We start from the raw sequence: 17,338 nt of genomic DNA, 5'->3' as shown, positions 1-17,338 counted from the left end.
TGCTGGCTGCAGAATGAGTTTTTGTTCTTTTCTGTATCACAGGTATGACATCAAAGATGACTATACTTTGCGCATTAAGAAGGCCATGAGCACAGATGAAGGAACCTACACATGCATTGCTGAGAATCGAGTTGGGAAAGTGGAAGCCTCTGCTACCCTCACTGTCCGAGGTGAGTGTTCCCATGTAGGGAGGGCTTGTGTCTCCCATATGGATTGTCTAAAAAATTGGGCCGCATCCTTACCTGCTGTTGTTTGGGTTGCACATATCCTTTGCAGTTGTGGGTGCTGCATGATTTACAACAGAGGCGAAATCCTCATCCTGTTGACATCTTGGGTTGACATCTTGGGCAAAATTTCAGTTGACTTCAGGGGGATAGGATCTCCCTGCAGTTAAAGATCTGTTCCAGTATTTTTATTGAAGAACAGATACATATATATGCATAAGCAAGCACTACATAACCATAGGTCCACAGTTTAAGATGTGAGGCATCAGTTTAGGCTATTTGGTCGTGTTTTCTAAAAAAATATAAGGAGCTTAGTAAGTAACTGTTTATTAATGCCAAATGTAATGCAGATAGTATTATTAGGCAATTAGCTCTGCCATAATTAAATTTTTTGCCATTACTTTTTATTTGAAAGATAAACCCAAGCCAAAGAAAAAGAAAATCTTAATTTAATTTTGTGAGTATTACAAGGTAAAGACTAACATTTTTTCTCCTAAAATGTTCTTGGTCTCTAGTATCCACTCAGTGTTTATATAGTGCTGTTTGATGCGCTAAGGAGGTTTTAAGACCAGCAGAATAATGAGTTGCCAAGATGTCTTTTGTGACAGTAGATATAGACATGTTAAAGATTATGGAGAGAGAAAAAGTTTGTGGGCTAATGTTTTCATATGAGTAAATAGAACATAATAGTTATTACTTCATTTCAAAAGATAAGCAGCAATTTGGCACAATGGATATCGGGCAGACACTATTTCACAGTTTAGTGGTGCATGCTGACGGTTTTCAGTAGAGCTGTGAAAGGTTAATAAAAACAGTTTTAGCTTTATCTATGCTCCTCTTTTCATACACATTAAATCAAATGTTCAAAGTCTCAATGGATTGCTTTATTAGAACTGGGGTCAACTGACCCAAGAGGCCAGCTTCCATTTCCATCCATTTAATGCATGGACACAGTTCAGTTTAATCTGATGAATTCAAAGGGGTGAAAAAAAAACCACCAAGTGTCTTTGTAGGTGGGAGATGATAGTATATAACAAAGAAAAGAGAGTATTGTGATAATCTGTCTGCTAAAATCTTACCTCAGTGTTCGCTTTAAGTAATAAGTGATAATGCAGGTTTACCTGTTGTAAGCTGAAGGAATAAGTTTACCTGCTGCATGTTTGTGTGGGATATTGTTTCCATTTTGTAATGTGAGAAGAGTAGTCACTACAGTAAAACTCCCTGAAATGCTCTCGCTCTGTTCTTTGTCACGGGCAAAATTGTAATATCCAACAAATCGGGCCACCAATTCAGTAGCCTTTAAAAACTCCTAGAACTGTGTCTGCTTTATACCTTACTGGAACAAGACTTTTATTTTTACTGCCCTAGCCTTGCGATATGAGCAATGACAAAAACCAAGCAAAAAATCCTTTTAAATCGCTGAAGCTTGAACCTGATCAAATTAAGGTGAAAAAAGCAAGGAAATATATAATGTAATCGATTTTCCTACAGTAAAAGCAGGTTTTCATTATCTTGGGTATTTTTCCCCCTGGGCTTGTCATTTACAGTTAAATACATAGTGTTTATTCAACATAAAGGAAGCCACAATATTACAAGCATGTTAAATGTTCAGAATATGAGAGAGAATGAGAAAAGCTAAGAAATTCAATGGAAAGGCTTGTTGCTCCGAATTTTCTTCCAACAAAGGACTGGGCAAACTCCTGTTGTCTTAAAAGGGCCAGGAGCAATGGCCCTTTTAATTACAGAAAGCCTTAATCCTGAATTTTCAATCTTGTGCGAGTTTTGTCTGAAACTGCACTGTATTCATGCAGAGGACAAAAAAAAAGTGATAGCACTTCATCACCCACTTGGAGGGTGCCTTGGTCCTTGGGGGTGTCCTGTAGTTACATCTGCACAACTTGGTAACAACAGCGTAACCCTCAGCTCCTTAGCCCATGGCTCCATCTTTTCAGACTGGGGGATGAGGATGCAGGCAGGGAGCTCGAGTTGCACTGTCACAAATGATAACAGAATTTGAATTCTGTGACTCAGCCTTCATGCCTTCTCTTGGAAAGATGCACATGGCTCTTATTCCTTCTCTCTGTGGAAGAAGGAAGATATCATAATGCTAGAAGCCACAAAATCCTAAAATGCATGATGCATGCGAAAGGCAGCAAGTCTGAAATAGTTAAAGGAGGTGGGTATGGCAAAGCAAGGGTGAGGACTGAGTAGGTCCTTGCATGCTATGTTACCTAGGAATCTGCATATCTTAATGTTGGCCCTAATCTGCACATAAGCATATAAAGCTGGTTAACTTCTTAAAATAATAATAATGTTTCTTAAAAGTGAGTAACTCCTTCTATCGCTAAAATAAGGGAAGTTTCACCTACCTGGTTCAATCTCAAGTGAATTTTATGTTCGACTTCTCAGCTCTTCTGAAAGGGATATCTGTATTTTATTAACAGAGGGACTGACAGCCCTGTTCCCCAACTCAAGTATAATGAAGGGCTGTGGCTATAATCGAGAAATCACTTGTTGCAGCAGCAGCTTTCAATCTTGATATCAGTCTGAAACAGAATTAACCTGTCGATCATTCAGCAGCAATTTTTTTAGGAAGTAGAAGTTATCTAAGCAGTAATTTGGGAGGTTCTGAGTTGAAATCCCTATGGCCATTTCAGCCTATTTGTTGTATTTTCATCAGCCCTGTCAGTGAGGAAAAAGCAATGTGCTATACACTTTCATGCCTGTTATTGAATGAGAAAAACTGTCTTGGGCTTTCTGTAGCCCTTACTGCTGTACTGACTGGCCATGCTTAAAATTCAATTGGTATTTGACTCAGAAAGCAAATGCCTTGCATCTGGCATGACATTTGGCAGTCTGTGGCTTAAATTGATGTTTTCATCAGGATCTAGAAGCCTGTGCTAATGCAAAGCAATTTTTCTTCTATCAGGCATTAACAATGATACTTGATGATGACATGTGAAGTTAGTAAAAGTGTTTCTCAGAGAATAGTTCCAGCCAACTTGTTCAGCTGCTATGCCCAATAAATGTAATAATAGTGACACGTGACTAAACAATAATAATAATAGCAGTGAACATTTTACTTAGGCTGTCATTTGAGGGTTTAGCAATCATGGTACTATCCATAGTTTAACGTAACATTACACGCCATGCATTCTGACAGATATTCTTTTCTTTTTTTAATTTCTTTTTTATGTTCTCACTACACCATTGTAATGTCAACAGCTCGCCCTGTTGGTAAGTAACCATCCTTCTATCCATTTTAGCATGGCTTCATGCAATGCTTCATCTTTCATTTGCAACAGCATTTGACTGGCTTAAACTAGCAGCCAGTGCTTAATAATGCTAATTTTATAACACCAGGCAAGTGATTTTGATGACAAAGTGCTATTTCTAAACTTTGTATTTTCTGCTATGTCACGTTGCCAAATCACCAACAAATACCAGTCAGTAAAATTGGGTGGGTGTGGTGATATTGCACCAAAATCACTAATTCAGTCATTTTTAAGAGTCTGTTTAAGGGCCTGATATAAAAGCCATTGAAATCAACCGACAGGATTGTATTGACTTCGGTGAGCTTCTATCAGGCCCTAAATGATCAGCTCATTATGCTTTTATTGCATAACAGTAAAAGCACGGGTTTTGCATGTCCTTTCTTGAATCTTTTGAAGATTTTTGAAATAAAATAGTCCTGAAACTGAAGAAGGGATGGAGTAGATTTCCGTGCTTTTTAAGAAAGTTCATCATTGCAAGGATTGATTCTTGTCCTTGGGTCATCTTAATTCTTGGAGTGCATTTTGGAATGCACTGTGTAGGATGCACGCTATTTTGCATTACAAGTCCAGAGGAAGACAGTCTCTGGATTTTGAATTCCCACTGTGAAAATTTAATTCCTTCCTATGCCTTTGAAATTACTTGTAAAAAATTATAAAAATCTAACTGAGCATAATGGAAAAATTGCAATTGTCGGTAGCTGAAATTATTTAATTGCTATTCACGGATGTTTACTCTGTGCCTATATGGATTTTCTGAATAATTTAACCAGTTGCACTGTTCCTATGATTGTTAAAGCTTGTATTTAGATGTATCTTTTAGAATAATAATATGGTTGCTCTCATTCTTTGGATTAGGATGAAAAGTCTGTACTGGTGTTAACAGAGATTGCTGGTGGTGGGAGGGCTGGTCTTTCTTTATGTAGTCAAAAGTTATGTTAGAGATGTGTTTGACTAAAGCTTATGAGTTTGAACTTGTCTCTGTTCTCCACTGTTAAGGGTTTGGAGGAAGAGAAGTTGGAATAATTTAAAGATAAAATCCAGATTAGGGCTACTGTTTACAGAATTAAGGTGATCCCATGCTTATTAGCTTGCTTGAACTAGTGGATGTAGAGCCAAGCCAGCTACCTCTGCAGTCATGGCATGGTTTATCCACCTTAGAAAACTGCCTGTGTAGAATGGAAAATTCACTCTACACTATTTGGAATTTCTCTAGCAAGCTTTATACTTGAGTCACTACTGTATTACTTTGGGATTACATTAGTTCTCATGAAATTAATTCCTAGGGGTTATATCAGCATGAAACTTGAGTAAGCTTGTAGAAAAATTGTTCCTTGCTTAACAAATGAATATGGTATATTTTTAAGGTGAATCTTTCATGTTAGAGAGAGTTTTTTTTTTCATGGCTAATAATAAAATGTGCTTCTTGAATCACTAAAAAATGCTACAAGACAGCAAGTAATTTATTTATAGGTATTTTTTCTCATTGCTCACTCTTAAAAGAAAGACAAGAAAAAATCACAAAGTAGAGGCTGTTTCAAGCTCTGTAAATGCTGCATGAAATAAATGACTGAAAAAGTCGCGAGAAAATAATAGGCTTTTGCAGTGCTGATGGTGTCTCATTTCAAAACACTGAATCTCTGTTTTAAGACTCTTGAGGCCCTTGAGTCATGCATGATTCCATCTCCAAAGCTTATACAGAAACTCCTGGTCTTAAGTTACTTACATCCAAGTATAGGATTCCTTTGTGTTACCAGCTCTGGTCAGCTTGACATTTGCCCTGCCTAAACTACTTTATTTTGTTACAAGTGAACATTTGGTACACAGAAAATTATTCTTTTTTATGATTTATTCAGAAAAATATAAATTAGCATGGTTGGTCTTAAAATAATTATTTTATGGGCATGTGGTCTTTATCAAATTACTTAATTTAGAGATTAGCTTTGTGAATTGTGGAAAGATTGTAAACTAAGTAAATCTAACCCTAAATATATTTAACATATAGAACTTCCATATAGATGTACGTATAGTGATTGTGGTGTATGAGCAGATCACTTTATTTGGATCGCTCATATCTAATCCTGTGCCTTTAGAAAAGGCAATGGTCTCCTCATGACAGTGTATGTCTTTATTGCTTTTTGCTTAAGGAGCTGAAATGAAACTGATTTCTACAGTTCATATCTCTGTTTCCAGTTTGCCATGTCCACAGTGGAGATTTTCATTCATCTTTAAGAGTAGGCAAAGCAGGTGGCTACCTATCCTGTTGAAAATTTAAAGCCAGGTAAAGCAAAACAAAGCAACTTCCCTCTCCATCACCACTTCCCCACCAAAAAGCCCAGTCTTCTGTTAAAAGTGTTCTGTTAAAATCATCATTTGAAAAGAGGAGTGAGTCTGATTTTGTAGCATTTTTTGTTTAGGAAGTTAACTGGAATACAGAGCAAAAATTACTCCTCCTTATCATAGAAAACAAACTAAAGCTAGCATTAGTTAATGTTATTACACTCACTGCTGTCTAGGAGGATGTTGTTTTAACAGAAGTGCATTAACATATTTATGTGTATCTTAAACTGCAGAGAACAGTCTATAGTTTAAAAGTTTATATTCTTTCATTCCCCCTCAGAATTATCTGGGTGCTTATAGTTTTCATCTCTATCTCCATTTCAAAGCAGACATGTTTTGTCTTTATTGTGTTTTAAACAAAACCAGACCATTTTCTTTGGATGGCCGATCACTGAAGAATAGAGAAATGTATTTTTAATGTTCCAAGATTACAAATCATATTGCAAACTGAATTATTTTCATTTTGTATTTAGCTTTTACCTGAATGCTTCAAATATTTATATACTGTTAGGTTTTGACATTTTTGTTTAAATTTCAGCTTGAGTGAAAAATTTAGGAGTGGGATTATCCCTGCCAATGGCCATCTTTGGTACAAGCAGTTATTAGCATGTGGTATATACTGCATATACAAAATGAAGTATGGTTCTGCCTGAGGTGGATGGCAGCTGGTGAATTTAACAGCTCTATACCAGATTACTCATCATGTTTTGATTTGCTGCTAGGAATAAGTGTGTTGCCCATTTCTAAAATAGATCTTCTCTTATAAATAAGCTTTTGAAAAGCTTTCCTATAGGAATTACAACAGATGGGTTAGGAAACTAGATATTTTTCCCTATTTAGAGTATTTCTACTGTTATTTCACTCATCAGATGGATTTTCCAGACAAGTTAATATTTTCACGCTTTCTCATCCTGCTGTATTTCTTATGGCAGTTGTACAGACGAATAGCTGTAAAAACTAGCAGTAATCTTGGGAGCACCCCAAAAGTTTCATATAACCCCACCTAAAAGTATCACTCACCAGCTCTTCAAAAGCTGTTGCTAAACAGCTCTGAGATGGAAAACTTAAAGTGAAGTTCAAAGAGAAGATCAGCTGTGTCTGATGCTTTTTACCTTCTTATTGATCACCTAAAAAGTTATTCAGATGACAGAGTACTCAGATTTCAAATTAATTCCAACTATATGCAAGTGATAATACAGTTCTTTCTGTTTCAGTTGCATTATATTGAGTCAAGTTTGTTTATTGTCGTATGCAATGACTCATCTTCCCCAGAAAGAAGTGTTGTGTAGCAAATAGCTGGATTTTTTTTTTTAACCTGGATAGAAATTAAGTATTTGGGATTAACTAAAGAGGTAAGGAGACAACAACAAAGTTAAAAAAAATTTTCAGTTCCCTTCTATGTTGGAAAAGAGACAAACAGATAAGACACCTACTATCCATTTTCCACATTTCATACTGATTAAATAGAGTCTAAACATATTTAAGTGAAATGTAACTATATGATGCATTGTACTCTGCTCTGGGGAGTTTTCATCTCCTAAATCCACCTGGCATGGCTTACGGGTCTATCAAGAATTGTGCAGCACAAAGCATCTAAAATAGAAAGAGCTGTATTAAAAAAAAATCATATTAGTTTTTGTAGCTTGAAATTACTTTGTTTAGATGATAAGTGAGAAAGATCTCTCTTTATCCTTCTCCATTTCTCTCTCACTCTTCTTGCAGGAAAACCTATATAGCATGAATGCTGTTATTTTTAGTATATTCATAAAAATATCACCTTCACTTGGGACTGTGAGGATTTATACAACAATATCAGAAATGGTGATTGATGTGTGACAGAATTGATCATGGTTGGCACTACTGTGCCAGCTTTCAGAGGCAGAAATCTATCTATATCAAAGTGTGGCATTTTGGCTGTCTGCCTGCTGCTGCCAGCTATAGAGATTTTTGGAAGAGGTTAAGGACACCAGCAGACTGGTTTAGGATTTGTTTCTTTCTTAAATTAATGAACAATACATCCTTGATGTTTATCAATGGATAAATGCTTTTGATTAAAGAGAAGAGATTGCTGTGGAATGAACTGCATATTTCTTTGTATACCAGTAACAAATTAAAATATGGAACTGAATTTTTCTGGCATTTTTTAGCCTTTTAAAGACCTGTTTGAAAATCCTAAATCCTTAGCATTTGTACTTTGGCAAAACTTGCTGAACTTGTGCTTGAATCTGTGTAAGGACATAAGCTATTATAGTAATAGAACAGTTATGACATATGGGCCAGAATGGCACTGAGAGATGAGATAGAGCATGTTAACTACCAAACATTAAAGTACTGATCCACAGTGCTCTGGCTCCATTTTCAGCAATTCTGAGTCTTTTGGGGTACACCAAAGAGTGGTCAAAACAGAAATACAGAAGTTCTGACAGAAAATTCTTTTTCAGTGATAAACGTGAAAGATGGCAGTATATGTACTTGAAGTTTTGGCAAGTCATGCTATTCAGTACTGGCTCATACCACTACTGGTATCAAATATGTGCCCATACTCATCTGTTTCTCTTACAGAAAGTCCACCATAGCAAGTGCAGAAAGTGATTAAGGGCCTCATTTTTGATTGCTGAACTCTGGTGTAAAAAAGTTCTGTGAGGTTTAATGCGTAAATCTTTCTTGAACTTATCTGAATCCATTATTTCTACTGAAATTGGGAGGTGTTTTCTTGAGTGGATTCTGAATCGCTCCATAAGTCTTTGAAGATTAGTGTATGAAAAGAGTCTTTTGATCTGTTATTCCGCCAAAACTTTTCCCTTCTTTTTTTTAAAAGGAGAAAATAGTTACTTTTCCTTCAAGAGAAGTGTGAAAATCTATGCATTAATCCATTCACTCTTCTCTTTACCCTCTTTGCTCAATTGGTGCAAGCTTGTACTGCTGTCATATTATTACAGGCTGGATATGACCTTAATATTATTCATCAGCAAAACTAGTTTATGTCTCGTTCCCTCTATGCTAGCATTGCTAATTAGCACAGTCGTTTTTTCTTCCTCACTCCTTTTCCTCTCTTCACTTTCCAGTAGCCTAAATTGAGCAGGATATCTCCTCTCAGCAGTTCCTTTTTTCCAAGGGTAAACAAATCAAGCACTTTTCATCCTTCTCATTATAGGTAGGCTTCTTATCTTCTCATCATCTCCTTAGATCTTCTCTTCATCTCACTGCATTTGAATTCATGTTTTTTTGAAGGAGCTAACCAGATTACACTCATTATTTTTGATGAAATCTTAGTATATCAGCGAGAGGTATGCCTTTGCTTTTTTAAAACGCATTACCAGAAAACCCTGCTGCTATCTCCCATGACAAAAGGAATCATAGCAGATTACATGTGTTTCTGCTGGCATAATTTGTTTTGTTTGCTAAACTCACAGAAGTTACAGGAGCACGAACCATCCCCTAATGATACAGTTTACATTAGCAAGCAGACTTAAGTGTTATGATTTTAGGAAAGTGCATCTTTTTAAACTGATCTGAGCAAAAGGTATATCCTGAATCTCAGACACTTGAGGGGAAAGGAAACAAACAAACAGAAAAAACAAACATTGTCTAGAGAAGAAAGAGTCCTGAATAATGTGATGCATTGGACAGCCAGAATCAGTGCTACCTCTCTTTATGTATATCAAAACTCCACGAAGGACTATGCAGAAGGGAATTTCCAGGAGCATCTGCAAGATACAAGAGCCTCATAAAAGAGATGATTGGACAAGATATAATAAGAGAGAGAGGTATGACTAAATAACAGCAGGCTACAGTCCAATGCTGAGATGAAACTCAGACCAGATGTTTAAACTTAATGTTTTAATGTAGTGTCAAAAAAAGAGGAGAGACCAGGAACGGTACTGCTGATGCGTTCTGAGCAATGGAAACAGGGAAAAATGTAGATGCCTGACTTCTCTGCTATGTAGGAGACAGAGATTTTTTTATAATTGTTTTCATAATTTTATTTTACTGAAATTAATCCCAAGGAAGAAGGAGGACCAAGTTGTCAGTAGTATTTTTTTTTCTTTGTGTCTCAACTTTGTTGTAAAAATGATAAATACAAGTTGGCAGTTACGTTAATTGAAATTGACAGGGAAACTCTGAGTATAAACCAAACCTGCTCTTTCATGCTTGTTTATCTCACGCCTCTTTTTCCACCGTGCAGATTTAGCCCACTTCTTTCTTTTAGGCCAGGCAGGGATAAAAAGAGATTTTATGTGAAAATATACAGGGCAGTTAGGGTTTTTTATTTATTGATTCTCTAGCCTTCTTTGCCCTCTTGCATAGAAAAAAAAATCCTTGGGCTCCCACACGCTCGGAGATTATCTGCTTCAGTGTTTCAGAGCAACTGAAGGATAAAAATGTTGTTATATGTGAAATTCAGAACCTGAATTTAAATTGAAGATTAAAGCAATTAGTCCAGGTACCAAAAATGGTTTAGTGTTTTCAGATGATTGAAGCGTGTGATCTTTTCACACTGTTGTGTTTTCACATGGCTCATCTGAAAACAGCAAACAAATAGAAAATAAAAAAGAAGGATTTCTCACTTCCCATCAGTCAGCAACAGTGTGAAGGACACTTACCGCAGGATCCCTTTGGTCTTGATAATGACCTTGCTGAGGCCCCACTTCCCCCTGCCCTCTGCCTCTGCCCTGTTGTATCCTCGTTTTTCTCCCCCAGTGTTTCCTTTGCATTTGACCCCCTGCAGGGTCTCCCTTCTTGCCCCTCTGCTTCCGATTTTTTGTAGTTGATCTCTCAGTGCAGGGCATATAAAAATTAATTTTGAAGTAGTGTCAATGTTAAATCATAGAAGAACAACAACGCTGTAAATGAACAATGAAGAAAACATAGTTAATGAGAAAACAAACTTTCCATAAAATTAGATCCATGCAATTGTTTCAATGTCCAACTGTACTCGTACAGACTAGTGACTACAATTATGAGTATGCTAACATGATAGGGCAGAGAAAAAAAGGAAACTAATTTCCTAGGTAACTCTATAGTAACTCCCATGCTGAAAAGTTGCTTCCTACCCTGTCTGTGGATTCGGCTAAAAGGTGGAGTTCACCATAAGATTGGGAATTCTTTTCACTTCAAAGAAAATGACCATCCTAAATTTCCATTGGTTTATCCTCCGATAAGAAATAATAGACATAAGCTGTCACCCTTTCAGATCCCTATTATGCCTCCCATGTCAGAGGCTTCATCCTTGATCTGTCATTAGTCATAACTAACAGTTAAGTAATAACTTTGTTTCCCAAGAAGCATGTGTCAGGGTCCCTAGCTGTCAACAATATCTGAACTTCTGAGAAAAGAACTACTGACTCAGTCAAGGTGTCCAGTGTTCGAGAGTGGAAATCTTTATCTGTTTTCCTCTATTTACTCCACCAGGGATTCACAACTCTTAGACTGCCATAGCTGCACTTTTTGGCAGCCTGGTTACTTATGCCATGCAAGGGGCAAATACTGCTACAGCAAAGTATGTAAGTAGTGTCTTACAGCATCCAAAAGTCCAGTATCTGCCAGAGCTCTTAGACAAATTTAATCAGTGGCACACAAAGGTAGGGGAGCATTACCTTTCTTTCAGAAATTCTTGTACTGCCTTCAGCTGTCTTCTAATCCATTTTCTCTGGAACCAGCAAAGCAGTCCTACAAATTAGTCCTACTCCATAGACCATGTCAAGGGTTACCTCCCTATTAAAATATATAATACTTCCTCTGGAACTGTGGGGACTTCGCTGTCCTCCATGTAAACATCTTTACTTAGGGGCAAGTCTTGATCTGTATTTGGTAAGGCTGAAAGTGAGTTTGATCTCTGGAAGAAAGCTTCCAGAATGAAGAGTCAGTAATGTTGCCCAAAGTACCAAAATGCGTCTAAAACCAGCTGAAGTGTCCGCATGAATATTGTCACTGCAATGGAGGTTTGAGAAGAGCAGTGAGCTATCCAGTTTCAAGTCTTTGAGGGTTTTGCAAAAGACATATGAGACCTTGACAGGGATCCAGAACTCAGAAGACAATTTGGGGAAGGCACCACCAGTATGTCGTCACTGTAACTGACTCTCTTACTTCCAAGTGAAGCTATTGAATATTGTACCAGGTATAATTTTGACTATTCAAAAGATTATTCTGAAATTAAACTTATCTCTGCAAATGTACCATGCTGAAAAAGACTGCAGTGTAGATGGGAATATTAGGCTGGGATTTCCCTGGTGGAAGCAGAGCTGAGTCTTACAGAATCTTGATGCTTTGCCAACCTGCATGTTACTGCTTGTTCTTCAAACCTTTTTCTTCATCAGTGAGCATCATCTGAGATCTGCTTAGAAGGTTTATAAGTCACCATCCTTCCCCTTGCCCCTTCTTCAGCCAGTCACAGAAGTATGTTTATGGATAATAAACAATTTCAGTTTAAATTGAGGCACTCATCTTTATAAGATAGCTTGCCTAAATGTATTTGATTTACAGTTGACTAGCACCTGAAATTAGTTGGAATTAAAGGTTATCAAATCTGCAGTGTAAGCAATTTGTTGCTGTCCTTCTTTTCCTGTAATATAATATTTTTTTATGAGTCTGATCCAAAGACCACATAAACCAATAGGAGAATTCCTAACAACTTCAGTGAGTTTTGAATAAAGTCTCATATGCCATGGTATGTGAAGGCTTTTTATCTAAGTACATGCAATTAAAAGATTACTAAAATTGTTATCTGAAAACTGTCTGGATTACGTAAAATAATTTTGGTCTCATAGTGGCTGCTGTAGATAATTGGTGATGTTAGGAAAAACCTGAACAATGACAACAAAAATCCCACTGACATTAGTTGCTGTGGTTACATTTCCATTTCTGCTTGCAGTAGCAATATTGGACTAAAACTTGCTACAATATCTACTTTTAATTAAAATCACAGCAATATAATGTATGCACCCCAGGGTACCTGGACTGGAGGAGCTGCTGTGAGCAAGTCCTGATAGTAAAATTCCCTTAGGATCATTGATTTCAGTGTGAACCACAAGTCACAAGATCAGCTTAAAAAACTGCATCACTGGAAGAAGATGTTACTAATACTTCATGTGGGGTCATTGTACTTTTTACTATAAAATCACATTTTCCTGTGGTAATTTTCCCATCCTCTTCTGGTTCATCTTCTGCAACATTTCTTATCAGGTGACCAGAGTTCACTGACTCAGTCAGGCTTTTCTACAGCAGCAGCTTTATCAGCTCCGAGTGACTCAGCATAACCCATAATATTCAGTAGTGCTACTGGGAAAGAAATGAATGACTTGCAATCTATCCCAACAGATTAATTCTGCTAGTTATGAGGACTGGAGAAGAGTTGAGAAATTCCTTTGAAATATTTTGCAATATTCATTTCTTCTTTTTTTTCTAAAGCTTTTTAATGCTTGACCATAGGCTACCTTCATACACATTTATTAAAGGAATAAACAATCCATCCAGCATGCATAACACCAACATCTATAAAGACTGCAACAGAATGCACTGTTACCATTTTGAGCAATGTAGCTAATGTTCACAACTGCGGCTTTGCTATCTCCATTTTAATTCTCTCTGTAGAAAACTGTTCTGTGCTGTAAAAACAGTTCTGAACATGATGTGATTAACCTTAGGGTCCCCCATCCCCTCATCTCAAAGCCCACCTCATACATGGCCTATGCTTTCTATCTTGTTCAACCATCTGATTTCCATATCATCCTGCTCACCCTCACAAGCTGCTGTTAGCATAACAGAGCTTTAGTGTGACATTGATTGAAGCCAGTGCTTGCTGAATGCAGTATCAAAGCATAATTTGCCAGAAATCAAATCTAATTTACTGTGTACTGTATTTAAATTTCTCAAAAAAATGTTTCAATAGAAGTGCACTAGGTCTGTAGTCTTAATTGTTCTTTTTTCATATTTTTGTCTAGTCCCCTAGAATCAAAACAATATATTCCCTTTTAGAGCCACTGTCTTTGACTTTCAAATGTCAATTAAACAAGAGTTTTTCCACTCTGTTTATTCCAATCCAGTTAATGTTACATCTGAAACAATGAAGGGTAATGGTTTGATAGGCACAACACTTGGTTTGATGCTTCATAACAGTCTTTTCAACAGATTTTTCTAATCTCCTTAATGTTTAGATTGAATTAAGCATTAAACTAGTACATAACTTTCACAGCTGAAGCCTTTCAAGCCTGCTATTATTTCTCTTACTGTACCTTTTAAAAATATTTTTAAAATTCACCCACTTTAAGAGACACAATTATGACTTGGATTAGGTTTTGTCCCTCGTTCTATTGATGTTGGACTTCGAGCAAGTCATGATCTTCTATCTCAGTTAACCTTTTTGCAAAATGGGAATAATGATATTTATTTACTGTTATAAAGAGCATCTATATGTATATGTACAGATAATTAGCTCAGATTTTAGTAAAACTGAAGACAGCCCAGGTGCTTATTCTGTCAAAGAAGCCTTGCTGTCTCCAAACAGGGTCACATTCTCTGGGGATGAAGGCAGTCTTACTGCTTTGATAGTTATATTTGACCAAGAATTTTTCCTGCAAGTATTAACTGTTACTGTCAGTTGTCGATTAGCATTAGTGAACTGGAATATGATAGATAAAACTGATACAGTGAAAATATTGTTTAAATTCTGTAGACAATAGCATTATCAGAGGATGTCTGTTAATGGAGCTATAGCTGAATATGACAACAAACTGGAACAAAATGGGGCTTTCATTTCAACCTCTCTTCAAATAAATAAAAAATATATAGAAGGCTTTATTTTTTTTAAATGATCTTTTTAAGTTCTTTAAAGTTATAGTATTAAATAGTTTGCCTGGAATAGTTGGCATTGTGCTCTAGTTATAAGTAGTGACTACTAAAAGCCAGCTCCTCTTGAGGTCATGAGATTATGTTTAAATTAAAGCTCTCAGAGTTTTTTTTTTTTTATATATAGTGAATTTCTAGTAGTCATTGTTGCAGAGAAAAGCTAGGAAACAGATCTGTGTGTAACCATAAATCATTATTTACCTGAGTCTTTAGAAATCTAAACTTTTAGTTACAAGGCCATGGATCTCCTGTTCATCTAGAATGCAGAATGCTGGAGAGGACTTTGTGCCTGGCAGGGAGAGAATAGAGTAATAGGTTCAATCTACCTCAATAGGATTATCCGTACTAAGCCAGAGCCTTAATTCTTGCTTCTTCACTATTGTTTTTCCTATCTCTTTTTGCAAAAGAAGGGATCATTTTTCTGCTCATAGGGAAGTGGGGTAAGTTCAAAGTTAGGGGTAGGTGAAATTGTAAGTAGAAACTAGATTTGTCTCTGTTGTGCCTTGACTAAACAAATTGCCTTATTTTGGTTCTTGGAAGGTCTACTACAGGAACAAGTTCAGACCTATTACATCTACTCAGTGCTTTGAGTTATTGACTTACAGTACAGCCTTGTGTGTGTGAGAAGGTTTCAGACGAACCCTTAAACTTATGTACCCTGCATAAATTCAGCTATGTGGTTTGAAAGATTAGCTCACAGAAATTCCATGCCCTTCTGTTGAGCTGTCTCAGAGCACCATCTGCTTAACATGCCCCCAGTTCACCAAGCATGCCTAGGAGGTGATCTTAGGCCTTGATCATGCTTTGGCATGATCTGTGGGATGGAGTCCTGACACCATGTTTTTTGCCTCACAGTAGAGAGATTATGTTCTTGAGGCCACCCATAATGCAGCATATAGCTAGGACTCTAATGCACAGTTCCTGTCAAATGCAGATATAACACCTGAAGAGACTAGAGATTTTCTGCTCTCTCCTCTGCCTGAGGTTGCTATTGATTGTATATTAATATCCTGGGCAGTGAACTTCTGTGGCTGAGCAGCGAACACTGAACTAATTCAGTGACCTTTATTAAGTGGGTGGTCAGTACTGTAGAGGTATCTTAGTGTAAGGTATGCCTGTAGGAATTCTCATTTTCTAATCCACAGCTAAAAGATCGCTCTCGCTCTCTCTCTTTCCCTTCCTATGTAGTTGAATGAGCAAGTGTGTGTGTGTGTGTTGTTCACGTTAGTGCTTTCCAGCGCCTATAGTGATTGTATACAGGTATGCTAGGTGAAACAAGGTAAGGGTAAAACAAGGTGAGGGAAAAACAAGTAACATGGCTACAATTCAGTGCTTTAGGAATAATTTAGGCCAAGTTGAGACCCCATAGTATATGTAGCAACAGCTATGCTCTTATAGAAGCCTCAGAATGTATGTTTGTAAATGGTGTGGGAGCAGGAGCCCAATCCCATTGTCCTGAGCCTTTCAGAAGATTAACACCTGCTGAGGCACTGGGAAGAGGCAGAAACTTCTCTCTCCGGAGGGGCCAAAACTTGTGTTCAGGAGTACGAGACAGAAAGAAGGTTCTTTGTATTGTCTTCACCCTCCACCTTTAAATCAGCAGCTAGTCTTCCTGATCAAATGCTTTACAATTCTTGTTTTAGAGTGCATTATATCAGTGCTATTCAGCTTGTGCTCTTTAGACTCCTGGTGATCTGTAAAGCCTCAGGAAGTACCTCATGAAAAAGCTGCAAAGTGTATTTCAGAACATCAAATCTGCATACATTTCTATGCAGTTGGCAGATCTGCGTCTGTGCCTGTCAGCAGGTGTAATCGGAAGCTGGGGCTTGATTGCTCTTCGTACCTAATTAAACACTTTGTAATTATAATGGTGAAAATACAGTTTTCTAAAACACTTAAATTTTGTTTACCTGAAAGCTTAGTAGTTTCTAAACCGTCCCTCTCCACAACCGCCAAAACAATAGTGGAATAGAAGAAAAACTATGGGTCTTGTTCCTTCCTCAACCTGCTCCCAGAAGTTAGATGGTCTTTTGATAAAAACATTTGGAAATGCTGCTTACATTTTTAAGATATGCCAAATACTATAAATCCAATTCCAGTGAACTCCAATTCTGAAACAAGTTTGGAGGGTTTGCGTGTCATGCATAGAAGTCATTTGCTTTACCACATCATGCTCAATAGAATCTCTGATGTCAAGTTTTTTCTCTCTAATCTTCCACCACTACTTCTTCCCTGCTTCCTTTTGCACATTAATTCCTTTTCTCTCTTTTCCTGCTCCCATCCATTGGCTCCACTGACTGCCTATTGTCCATTAATATCCACAGACAAGTCACACCACACCTCCCTTTTTGAAACTGCTCACTTCTGACTGTGCTTCCTGATCCCTTATGTGTAGACACTGTTACAGAATCACAGAATCGCTGAGGTTGGAAGGGACCTCTGGAGATCATCTAGTCCAACCCCCCCTGCTCAAGCAGGGTCACCTAGAGCACATTGCACAGGATTGCATCCAGGTGTGTTTTGAATATCTCCAGAGAAGGAGACTCCACCACCTCTCGGGGCAACCTGTTCCAGTGCTCGGTCACCCTCACAGTGAAGAAGTTTTTTTCTCATATTCAGATGGAACTGTCTGTGTTTCAGTTTGTGCCCGTTGCCTCG

The 17,338-nt window shown here is 37.4% G+C and overlaps 1 protein-coding gene across 1 annotated transcript in view; it reads left to right on the top strand.

The window, feature by feature from the left end:
• ROBO2 (roundabout guidance receptor 2) overlaps positions 1 to 17,338 on the top strand; it is a 427,700-nt gene that overhangs the window by 300,757 nt on the left and 109,605 nt on the right. Inside the window, exons 6-7 of the mRNA XM_026075995.1 lie at positions 43 to 170; positions 3,450 to 3,461. Of these exons, the coding sequence (XP_025931780.1) occupies positions 43 to 170; positions 3,450 to 3,461 (140 nt within the window). The remainder of the gene's footprint in view (positions 1 to 42; positions 171 to 3,449; positions 3,462 to 17,338) is intronic.

This window comes from Apteryx rowi, unplaced genomic scaffold (genome assembly GCF_003343035.1).
Source record: "Apteryx rowi isolate R43461 unplaced genomic scaffold, aptRow1 scaffold_42, whole genome shotgun sequence".
Lineage (NCBI taxonomy): Eukaryota > Metazoa > Chordata > Aves > Apterygiformes > Apterygidae > Apteryx > Apteryx rowi.
The sequence above is the reverse complement of the archived record's forward strand: the minus strand, read 5'-3'. Positions and strand labels throughout refer to the sequence as shown.